This window comes from Castanea sativa, chromosome 7, assembly GCF_040712315.1.
Source record: "Castanea sativa cultivar Marrone di Chiusa Pesio chromosome 7, ASM4071231v1".
Taxonomy (NCBI): domain Eukaryota; kingdom Viridiplantae; phylum Streptophyta; class Magnoliopsida; order Fagales; family Fagaceae; genus Castanea; species Castanea sativa.
The window spans coordinates 26,141,399-26,153,872 of NC_134019.1; the positions used below are offsets into that span (position 1 = coordinate 26,141,399).

Below are 12,474 nucleotides of genomic sequence, written 5' to 3' on the forward strand. Positions count from 1 at the left end.
TATTTCCAATATGAGTCACCCTACAAATTTTTTTTTTTTGGGGGGGGGGGGGGGGGGGGGGAATAAAATTTACACCCTATAAGTATAGTGAATTGCCATTTTAGTCCACTAAGTTACCAAGTCTAAATTTTGTTATATTATCCTGTTAACGTTCTCAAAGTTGACGGGACTAAAATGACATAATTTTGACTTAGTAAATTGTCCATTTTAGTCAACAATGTCACTAAGTCTAAATTTTATGGTTTAAATCTGTTAATATTGTTAAAGTTAACAAACTAAAATGACAAAATCTTAACTTAGTGGACTAAAATGATAATTCATTAGCTTAAAAGGTTGTAGATTGTATTTCTTTTCTCTCTCTCTCTCTCTCTCTCTCTCTCTCTCAATGTAATGTATTGAAAAGAAGAGAAGAAAAATGTGCCCAATCCTAGTACATGGGTATTGTTTTGAATGTAACGCCCGACTCTCATGGTATTGTTTTTGTGTGTAAATCGTTAAACATTCACTAAAATCAACAGAGTTACTCATGTGATGACATGTATCCATTTTTAAGATGGATTTTATTAATTTTACCATGAAAGAAATACTATAAGCAGGTTTTTTGTCACACTCAAAATACCCCCAACTTCCGTCTCAAATAAGCAGTTAATACATGCAGCAGGATCTGCAAATACAACAAGAGGTATTGAAGCAGCGTCCTTTAGTTATACCGAGTTGTTGACACAATATAAGTTGATTAGGTACCTGCAACTGTGAATGAGAGCACTCAAGGGGTGAGCAGCCAAATATTTGGACTTCGTTTCACAATGAGATTTTTAATATTATGTTGCAGGGCAAGTTGAGGCCATCTATAAATTGCCCAAAATTCAGCTACCAACAAAGAGGTTTCCATGAGTAGTGACGACCTTCAACTTTGGCAATAGTTCTGACGCTATATATGACTGATCTTAGATCTTTTGACATCGTTATGTAATGGGTTGGTTCACCAGAATCAGAGTCTGTTTAATGCTCAGCAGTATTGCCATGTGATTGAGCTTATTCATGCTGGACTTGTTCAATCTTGGTGAGTTGAAATTTTGAACCTCATGAATGATGTTTAGATCCAACGAGACCATAAAGCATTATAGTGATTTACAACGGGTGTAAAGAAAAATTTTAAGCCATTTTAAGTACTTTTCTTCCCCTTACGTGTCAAATACCAAATCTGAATATGTCCGAGACTTACCATTAACTCATCTAAAATGAGATTTTTATTTTGATTTAAATCCTTTCTTTTCTTGTTTTTTTTTTTTTTTTTTTTTTTTTTTTTGGAGGAACGAAGAGGGAGGATTTCTTTAATTCAGTGTGAAGCTACATTATTGGTCTCTGAAGTTTACTTGATGTGCACAATTGGTCTCTTAAGTTTCAACTGAGTATTATTAGTCCCTCAAGTTTCAAAATTGAGTGCTATTAATCATTTGTTAACTGCCGTTAATATTATTGTATATGTGGTTAACGAAATAGTGATGTGGCATTTTTTAAAGTAATGTGGTATTTATTTTTATTTTAAACAATTTAGACATACCATAAACCCATAAAAGAAAAAATCTAACCCGATTCAAGTGGGTCAAATCAAACCGAAAGTCCTAATAAAATTAACAAAACCCCAACACCATCGCCCTCCTCCACACAATGCTGCCTTCCTTTGTTGGTGACAGCATCTCCTCCCCCAAGCCTTAGCAACATCATCATCCTCCACATCCATTTTGATTCATGGTTGTGCTCGCACAACAATAGAACTAAGGGCAATTGGTTAAAAGGCTGTAAATTTAATTGACCTTCAACAAGGGGATTTCCATGAATAAACCCTCCATCAATCAGCACCTTATCCAATACAATGAAAGTCTTCTCTACAAAATTCACCTCCAATTATAGTTGGTGCCACAAGAAATCAGAAGCACATATGTACATAGCAAGTACAATCAAAACAGAACAAACAAAACTGAATAATCTACAAAACCCATGTCCAGAACCTTAATCATCAATCGAAAAATGCAACAACAGATTGAGTTGGTGCACAAAAAAATCATATGTTGCACAACCAATATTAAAATCATGGTCCTCTAAAAATTTCCTCAACAACACTCATATCACCAAAAGAATGCTTCCTATCATGTCCCAACGGCCTAGTGACAACACAAACTAGATGGGTTGGCTAAAGATGAGAGGGGAGGTGCAAAGCAATGGTTGTGCAAGGCTGCGAGCACGACCATGAATCTTAGTAATTGTCAAGGATGACGGTGCCGCTGTCACATGCAGAAGGATGATGGTCTTGGGCTATCACTCTCTTACGTTAGTTTTAAATTGATAATTTTTGTTTGATTCAAGTATTAACCCACTTGAACTGGGTCAAATATTTGCTTTTATGAATTTATGACATGTATAATTTTTAAATAAAATAAATAGTAAATACCACATCAGTTAAAATAATGCCACATCACTATTCCGGTAGTCACATAAGCAATAATACTAACGGAAGTTAACAAAGGATTAATAGTGCTTAGTTTTGAAACTTGAGAGATCAACAACACTCAATTGTAACTTAAGGGTCCAATTGCGCACAAGAAGTAAACTTCAAAGACCATCAGTATAGTTTCGCCTTAATTCAACTTCAGACCAACCACATGACAAGCATGCAACGTGAGCCAGAGCCAAGGCTTAAATAGATATTGGATATGGATTTTTTATGAGAGCTGGAAGCTACAAATTTCACATCAAGCAACCTGCATGTAATCTTAAGTTTAATCCATTCAACCGATCCATTCATCCAATCCAGTCAGAACTCCAGTGATACCCTTGCCTGCAAGTTACAAACAGCATAATTGACTATCTACAACAGTACAATAAAAAGAGAATCACGCACAACCACATTTTGTTTTCTGGTGAAACAGATTTTCTCAGTCACGGTAATACTTTTCTCACATTTTCCTCCGCTAATATTAAAGCTCTTTCAGTGTACTCTGCAGATAAAATATACAACAGGCAAATTGCAAAATTTGCATGAACACAGTTGCAGGTAAATATGAGGTCGGGATTCAGTGGTTACAAAGAATTCAAGAGCTTGTATATAAAACCCACTTTTTAGAAGCCAACCTCCCCAATCAGATGTTGAAAGGAAAACCCTTCAAACATTTGGCCAGCAGTATTTAAAACATGCTGGGCAAAGACAGTTTTTTTGAAATCATCCGCTCGGGACTCCATCATCTGGTGTGGCCATCACCATTAAATTGCAATCCATTGCTAAGCCTATATCATCAAGAACAGAATTGAGTTTAAATAGAGAGATAAAATAGAGGATTTAATAAAAGAACATAAGTCGTGTAAAATAGCAGACGTTGCAAACAATATTTGTTTACTTTGTCTTCCGTCAATGGACTCCTAATTAGAAATGTCTGCCAGTGCGTGAGAGCAAATACTTATGAGAATTAAATAGATTTGCAAACTATTGTGTGATATGATATATTCTGTAGTCCTGGGTATAGAATCTATGTCGTTTCCCATATGATACCAGATATAACAGCAAATACTGTATTAAACATACAAAATTGAGATAATTGCTACAAACACAAAAACATTCCAAAACTCAATCATTCTGGAGAGGTTAGAAAATTCCAAGCTAATTGAATGAAATCAAAGGATATCAGAATTGTTTGCTACTTTGCTTGAGGAGAGATCTCTCACCTGAAATGATTTAGGCTACATCAAAGATGAAGATCTTCTATATCAGCTAAGAGACTTGAATTCCCAATAGACTTCTTATCAGGTAGGTTAACCACCAGCTGACCACATGCACCACTTATATCCTGACCCATTTGCTTACGAACTGTTGTCCGGATGTTATAGGTACCCCTAAGAATTTTCTGAAATCTCAATACCCCCTCTTCGCTACTGGTTCTGAATTGACTCAAAGTACCAACTGGATTGAATGGTATTAAGTTCACAATCTACAAAACAAGGAACACAGCCATACATATGTCAGACTATAAAATGATAAGATCATGTGAAGTAATAATGATACAGACACCAAAGAGACTTTATGTTGAGCAACACTTGCATTACTATTTTTTTTTTTTTTTTTTGGTCTGGTAACAAGTTGCACGAATGATGCCATTTATTGTCTACCCATTGAGAAGGTCAACTACTAATCAAATACATGGCTAGGGCATTGCTAAAAGATTTTCTTCAGCAATGACAAGTACCTAGTCATAACTATAATACAAGCATCTATATTTCAATTTTCAGTCATAGTTTATTTGAAGCCTATCAACCTAGGTTCATATTGCAAGTCTAGAGTAACAGTTGGAACTCCATGCCTTTTGTAGACTTAGTTTGGTGTTTACCTAAGATCCAACCCAGTTATAGAATTATTGCCCCTGGGATACATCCTGCATATGATAAGCTAAAAAGATCTAAATTTTATTTTGATGGGCAATAAAAAATGTATTGAAAATAGATTTGACTGAAAATTGGAATGGTGGCCCATCGCTGACTGCACTTTAAGGTAACAAGATGTCTATCAGTAAAAATGTTGTTGGGTGAAATTTTATATAAAATGCCATGAATGAGACAAAATATTTGGCCGCTTAATACAACCAGCTGTCCCCTGATTTCTCAAGGTAGGCTACAAAAACCCAACATAGGCACAGCTGGTTTCTTGGCAAGTATTTAATTTTACTCAAAAATATTATTTGTTCCCAGAGTTTCAGCATGCATTATTATAATTATTTATTTTTGTCAGGTGTGCCTTGCATCCATGGAAGTTGTCTTGAGCATCAATCAGTTCAGTGGACCACAGAAGCATCCAATTATACACAAGTATAATGCTATAAGAAAAGGTATTACAAAGTTAAACATGTGTAAATTGTGTTCAGACTGATCATGATAAAACTTGGAACTTGTAAATATTTAAATTCAAGAGCTCACGACTTATCAAAAGAGAGTGGGGGAAAAAAGGAGAGCTCACCACTTGAAATGTCTCTAGCAACTTGCCAAGTAGGTGGGCATGCTGCTCTCCATCATTCACTCCATCAAGCATTATGTACTCAATCATAATTTTTTGTTGACTGCAATTTTGAGATGAAACATGAGATATTCTTCGAATTCTCACTGCCTTCACAATTGTAAAGTCTTAAGACATGTATATTCACATAACTTTCAGAAAAGCATTAACTATGACAAATTTCTCCCTTAATTGTGTGTGTAAAATTCCTACCTGATCTTTTGATATTGTTGCAGTGCATCCATAAGCTTTTCCAGAGGAAAAGCCCGAGCTGCAGGCATTATCTGACAACGGATATCTTGAACTGGTGCATGCAATGAAACTGCTAAGTTCAAACCTGGCAGATCATTATGAAGCTTGTTGATAGCATGAACGATGCCAACCTACGGAAGATTAGATGCACAAAAAACACTTACGAGTCAGACATTTCCCATATTAATGCCCTCTTGTATTCTAACAATTAACGTAACTTTTTTTTTTTTTTTGAAGAAAAAACAATTAACGTAACTTGGAATTATACCCAAGACTGCATCTTAAATAGACTGTAGTATTATTACACTGGTAAAATATATCAATAAGATTAGGAAGAGAGCAAGTAAAGGAGTAGGAATGGGCAGGGGATCTCATGTTAACTGATATCTGTGGACCAGCAATAAATTCAATCCTCAGATATGAATTGCATGCTTCAAGTGATGGATTGATCATGTCCACTCTTAAGGTAATTAAACTCCTGGTTAAATTCATCGCTAAAAAATGGGAAAAGGAACCCCTCCCTTTCAAATCCTCCAATTTTTAGCCAGAAGTAAAACATGTGGCATTAAAAAACATCCATGTAAACCATAAAAAATCAAATAAATGCCATGTGTTTCACATCTAGCTAAAAGTTGGAGGGAATTGAAGAATTTAAACGAGAAGAGATCTTCTCCCAAATTTTTTTTATTTTTATTTTTATTTTAGCCTAAGAGCGTTTGATGACTTCTAAGACAAGATGACATTTGTTTTCAATCTTAGAATGTACCCCTGAATTGCGAATTAGAATCCTCTCCATTTGCATTTGAAAAATATGGTGTCAAGTTTAGTGAAGTGGTGTTGAAAATGTTGCACCCGTGCACAAAGCAAGCTACCAGTTATCATTCCTTATTTCACACCTACTTTCACAACACACTTTCTACCCAGTAGGTACATTTTACACAAACCCGTCGGCATCAGCGTCAGTTGATGATATGATATGGGTAATATTGGGTTAAAAAAAAAAAAAAAATCCTATAACATAGAAAGAAAGAAAGAAAAGAAAAGAATAGAATGAGAATTGGTACTAGACTGTAAGTAATACCGTTGAGACAGTTATTCTCTTGGGTGACAACTGAAAAGGCGAACCCAACATGACACGAATAGCATCAACCAAAGCAGCATAGTTATTCAACGGCTCACCCATCCCCATAAAAACGACATTACGTATAGAGTCAACTCGCGAAGCGTGAACCAACTGCTCCACAATCTCACCAGACGACAGGTTGTTCTTGAACCCCATGCTCCCCGTGGCGCAAAACCTGCACCCCATCTTGCAGCCCACCTGAGACGAAACACACAGCGTCGACCTCGGCCCGCCGGGGCGGGGCTTGCCATCGTATTTGCCTAAGCGCGTGTCGTATTTCATGACGACGGCCTCGACGAAGCTGCCGTTTTGGAGCTTTATGAGGAGCTTGGTGGTGATGCCGTCGGAGGAGCGGTGGAGGGAGTGGAGGGTGCTGGTTAGGGGTTTGAATTTGGAGGCGAGGAGGGAGTAGGCGGTGGAGGGTAAAGATGGAATTTCGCACCAATCTATGGCGGTGGTGATGGTGTTAGGGTTTTGGTGATGGGTGATTACGTGTTTCCATATCAGTGGGATGAAGCTAGGCTTTATGCTGGCCTTTTCGAATTCTGAGCGGACTTCTTTTGCGTCGAAGATTGATTTCATCGACATTGCTCTCTCTCTGCAAATTTCACACTTTGATTTCTGACACTTCTTACTTGGCTTCGGGTTTTGGGGAGCGCAAAGGATTGCTTTTGAAAATAACACTAAAACTCAAAACTAGTTTGTTAGGACTATTTAACTATCTAACAACTTGAGAGCAAGAGATTCGATTTTCCCGTCGTCGCAGCTGGGTGGACATTTGGTCCACGTAGGCGCAGAACTCGAGTTCTTTAGACTCGATTTAGTTTAAATGGAAATCGACCTTCTGAACTTGATTTCAATTCATCCTTCCATGTGTAATGTGGGTCTTCAGATCACTCAAACACTCACTCACAAATCACTTAGGAGTTGTTTGGTTTTTTTTTTTTTTTTTCATCACTCATCATTTTGCACTCAATTTTCGTTACTCATTACTCATCACTTAAAATACCCAAATTTCTTATACCCACCTATTTGACACACTTCACTCAACTTGTCATCACTCAATTTTTTCAACTTTTTGTGTGCCCCATACCTGTAACTTGGTCAAAGCAAAGCTATACCCCATCTTTTTCTCTTTTCTTATTTCCCCTTCTCCCGGAGAAAATAGTAAAATAGGCATAACTTTCTAACTATATAATTAGTAGTTACGGTTTACAAACTATATTTTTTACTAGCATCTCGAGTCTAAGAGAGTCGATTTTGGGTCTATAAATTGACTTTTTGAGGGTCGATTTTTATGGTCTAATTTCATCTGATGTGGCATATTTTCCATGTGGCATCTAATTGGAAATCCAGTCTTAGAGACTCGATTTATATCTTATATCTCCTTATTTTTCTGCCTTTCACATCTGGGCTCTCCCTTTGCTTCTTTCTTCCACACTACCTCTCCATTGCTCATTTCTTCCTCCCCACGCTGCCACAGACTTATCGCCGCCGCGCCCAGGTAGTGCGACCCAGGTCCAGGCGACCCAGGTCCGCGTGCCTAGGTAGCGCGGCCTGGGTCGCACGGACTTGGGTCGTGCAGGCGCAGGTCCGCGCAACCAGGTCGCGTAGGCGCAGGTCCGCACGACCCAGGTCGTGCCACCCAGGTCCGTGCGACCCAGGCCGCGCGCCCAGGCCGCACGACCCGGTCCGCGGATCTAGGGACGTTGGTTTTTTTATTTTATTATTATTTATTTATGGGTTATGCTCCGTTGTGATCTTTCCATGGTGGTGGATGGATTTTGATTTGGGATAGGTGGGTTTTGGTGATTGTGTATTTTAGGGAACAGATGGTAACTTAGATCTGAAAATGTTTTGGCTGGTAAATCGAGTGTTAGAGACTCGATTTCCAGGTAGACTCCATGTAGGCAAAATTGCCACATCAGATATTAAAAATTGATCCTCAAAAACTCGATTTTTAGGCCCAAAATCGAGTCTCTTAGACTCGAGATGCTAATAAAAAATATAGTTTGCAAACCGTAACAACTAATTATATAGTTAGAAAGTTATGCCTATTTTACTATTTTCTCCCAAAGTACAAACCCGAACCCATGAAAATAGAAGAAGCTCCCTCGCCGATCTCTACCGTCCGTCACCAGGGCCGCTTCACCCATCTCGCCTCCTCGAACCTCCCTAAACTTGAGTAGATTGCCGCCAAAATGTGAAGGCTCATTGCCAAGTCCAGACTCGGCTCACCGTCATCTCCACCGAAGCACCACTCGAACAACTTCGAAGCTCGGAGTGCATAGTTAAGAGCCTTGTTCGGTCCCGTGCCGGAGGCGATAGTGTCGCGCGCGAGCTTGAGGAGGAACGGGTTGAGATCCGGGTAGTCGAAAGCCGATTCTGAGTTCAGGTTATCGGGTGGCGGTTTTCTTGGCGAGAATTTGGATCGCGACGAAGATGACGAAGGCGGTCGTCTCGGAAGTGGAGTGGCGGGTTTGGAGTTCGAAACAAAGTTTACGGGTTCAAATCTTTGTTGGGTCGGAGTTTGGGCCTAGGCTTGGGTCGGAGATTTGGAGCGGTGGAGTGTCAAGTGTAGTTTTAACGGAGACAAGGCCTAGTATGCTTGGATTTGGGAATGGAAAAGAGTTTCAGTGGGTTGGGTTTTTGGTGTGAAGGAAAAAGCCATTGGTGGGGATTGTGAAAAGGAGAGCCGGACTTGACAAGGCACTGATTGTAGGTCCCTCAATGTGTGTGTATTTACAAAAATGGCATCATAAATTTGTTTCCATAACTTAAAAACGTCTAAAATGTGTTTTTAGATTCCATAACTTATCACTTAAAAATCAAAGAATTGAGTGATGAAAACAAAAACTGAAAACATCTCTAAACAAACCATTCAACCATGGGACCCATATATTTTGAGTTATGGGTGATAGAAACAGAGTTATGGGTGATGGAAACTGAAAATCCAAACAGCCCCTTAAACACTCACTCAAACTTCACCGTCTCTCACTCTCACTCTTCAAACTTTCAAACTTCACCGTCTCTCTCAATCTCATTCATTCACTCACACTTCAAACTTCTCACTTCAAAGACTCTTTTTTCCCTCTTCGTCTCTCTCTGTCGCTTTCTCCCTTTTCAAACACTTTTCAAACACTCTCAAACCCTCTTAGACACTTTACATTGTCATCTCTGTATTTTGGGTGGCTCTGCTGGTAAGGACTCCACGTCTATCACAAGTAAGGACTCTCTCTCTCTCTCTCTCTCCATAGTGTTTGCTTGGTGTTTGGGTTTTGAGAAAATATGGCAAAACCAACAAATTTCGATTTCTTTGTATTTCATTTATATTATACTATTGTCCCATATTAATTATTTGTGATAATTTTTATTAATAGCACTTTAAAGGTTGCGCTTCTTTTTTTTTTTTTTCCTGTTTCTCTTCTTATTTGTGATACTTGAGCTAATATGGTTTCTGGGGTTTCTTACTTCCTTTTATTATTATTGTCATTTGAAACAATGGAGCATGTATTTGTGCTGCCAAAACTAATTAATAAATCATTGGGTATTTTTTCATGACAAAAAAAAAGAAAAAAAGACATTGAGCACATTTAATTACCTACCCCTCATTAATCAGAAGATTCAACAACCCGTAATCAAAACTAAATCATAAATTTGAAAGGTGCTCACATGAGCTATAAACACGAAAATCAATTTTTTTTTTAATTGATTTTGTTGTTTTTCATTGTTAGCCTTAATCTAAACCTCAAAATCAGTTTTTTATTTTTGTTTCTTGTTTGGTTGCTAAAAAACTTAATCTTTTTTTCTGTATTTGATTGCTCTGGTCATTGGTTGTTTAATCGAAAGACTTTGAGTTATAATCTCACTGAACAAACAAAAAAAATTAAAATTGGGGAATAGAATGTAAAACAAAATTTTTGAGTTTAAAGTTAGTTTGGTTTCTAGAAATCATTGAATGGCTCTCAAGTCAATTGGGCCAACTCATTGCATCAAGCTTGGTAGGGTAGAAGGATTGGTTGGTTTTCAACAAGTTTAGGTACACAACAAATTTCACTACTTTTTTCACAATGGTTAAGGTGGCTAGTAGTGATTGGAGTACAATAAAAGTGGTGGTCCGTCGGGAAAGTGATGTACTAATTAGTGATCACTATCTGAGTGAAAATAGTTTTGTTGGTTTGTTTTATAGGTAAAATTTAGTTCCAGTTTCTTAGGAGTGGAACCTTAGATATCCCAATTAAATTCAACTGTGTGATATTTAACTATTTATTTTTTAACTCCAAATATGTGATCTTGGAAGCTTTAACTATACACAAGGAACTACATTGTCCAATAAGTCATATGATTGAATTTAATAGGAGAATTTAAGATAAAGCACCTAAAGAACTGTACTGAAGTTTTCTTATTTGACTGATTTTTGGTTTGTATCTGTGGGATAGGGTTTCATGTTGGATTTGATTTGTATTTGTCTTTTTTTTTTTTTTTTGTCTATGGGTTCATGTTGGATTTGATTTGTATCTGTCTATTTTTTGTGTCTGTGGGATAGGGTTTCATTTGTGATTTGATTTGTGTTTCTGGGTTCATGTTGAATTTAATTGAATAGGTTCTGTCTCTTTTTATAATTGTTAACATTCAATTTCTTAAACAACTTCAAATTTACAATACTATTCATTAAAGAGCATTAGGTGGTGTAAGAGCTATTCTTTTTCATTTACCTGTAGCTAACCAAGTTAGCTGCAAAAGTTATAGGTTGATCTCCTCTTCCTATGCCTTGCTCCTGAACAAAAATAGGCACCCTTTTTCCTTTGAAATCCATGTGTGAGGAAATTGAATAGGTGAAGCAGACCTTGTTGAATTTTGTGGATTCTGCAACTTTCATCTCTTGTATTTCCTCCTCTGCTGAGGAAATTGTCACATACCCTCTTGGCCTTGAAAGGTATCGACAGAAACAAAGCTTCCTTTTCCTTATCTGCCCCAACCTCCACCTAAAGCCCCGGTATCTTCCTGTAGGTGTTGGGGAGGTTTTGTGGCTTTGCTTAAAGCTTGGTTCATCAAGCATCACTTGGAAACCAATCTGATTACTATTTTACTGATCAAACAGGTGTCAATACCTTGCAGAAGTAAAAGTTTCCTTTGTCTCAAATTGTATATCTGCATAAATGCTAGCCTTTTGAAACTACTTTTTCTTTTTCTTTTTTTTCACGTTGAAAATCCAACCCTTATTAGCAAAATAGGGAATTGGGAACTATTCAAATCATTTTTTTGCTTAAACCTATATCGAGAATCTTGATTTTTTGCCTCTAATGAATGATCAAACTGATTGATTACCTTTATTTCCTGAATGGTTTGGTGATTACAAACCAAATGAACATCTCCATCTTTCACAACAAAGGATCCCTTGCTTTCCTCCACCTCTGTTTCAGCCAATGCTGCAGACACAAAGGCTTGGCCTGGAATGGTAGACCATATGATTTTAGAAGGATTTGATTGATGAGAAATGGAGAGATACCCACCATTGTTTAAGCACCAAAGAAGTTGGAAATCCTTCCCAATTGAAAATTTTTTGTGTGAAGGAACTCTTTGGGAATTGAAAAACAGGGTTCCTTGAATGAAAGGGTGGGAATTTGAGTTGATGGGAAAGGTTTATTAAGATGTTTGTGGTGCTTTTTGGTGATTTTGAGGTTTGAAATGTTGGGATTAAAGAGAGAGATGGTCCATCCAATCCTATTTATAGATTCCAAATCCAAAACTTGAATACAATGTAAAATATTTTCAAGATTCCTATGAACTTTTCTTGCAGCCTGTCAAAGTTCAAGATGAAGAAAAGTCTTTTGGTTTTTTTTTTTTTACACAATTCTTTGTTGATGTTTGCAGTAATCTAATCAATGTGTTTGGAGGATAGGGATTGTTTTGAATGGTATTTGATTTTTTTGTGACGTGGCAGTAAATTAATTTGCCAAACTGGCTGAGCTGATCTAATGATATATTGATGTTAGAACTTAGAACTTAGAACTTAAAACTGTTCTTTTTGCACTTCAACCCCATCTATTGATATATTTTT

The 12,474-nt window shown here is 37.3% G+C and overlaps 1 protein-coding gene across 1 annotated transcript; it reads right to left on the bottom strand.

The window, feature by feature from the left end:
- Positions 1–2,828: 2,828 nt before the first annotated feature.
- On the bottom strand, positions 2,829–7,096 carry LOC142642257 (uncharacterized). Its single transcript, XM_075816591.1, has 5 exons — positions 6,372–7,096; positions 5,252–5,421; positions 5,003–5,102; positions 3,721–3,983; positions 2,829–3,285 (listed from the first exon to the last, which is right to left on the bottom strand). The coding sequence occupies exons 1-4, from the start codon at positions 6,999–7,001 to the stop codon at positions 3,741–3,743; spliced, it is 1,143 nt and encodes a 380-aa protein (XP_075672706.1). The 5' UTR covers positions 7,002–7,096; the 3' UTR covers positions 2,829–3,285; positions 3,721–3,740.
- Positions 7,097–12,474: the final 5,378 nt, after the last annotated feature.

What these genes read in the sequence shown, in the direction of transcription:
- LOC142642257 (XM_075816591.1), bottom strand. Translation starts at nt 7,001, where the DNA reads ATGTCGATGAAATCAATCTTCGACGCAAAAGAAGTCCGCTCAGAATTC. An exon ending in AGAGAATAACTGTCTCAACG is followed by an intron (nt 5,422 to 6,371) that starts GTATTACTTACA and finishes AATCTTCCGTAG; the next exon opens with GTTGGCATCGTTCATGCTAT. An exon ending in TGCTAGAGACATTTCAAGTG is followed by an intron (nt 3,984 to 5,002) that starts GTGAGCTCTCCT and finishes CTTGTTTTGTAG; the next exon opens with ATTGTGAACTTAATACCATT.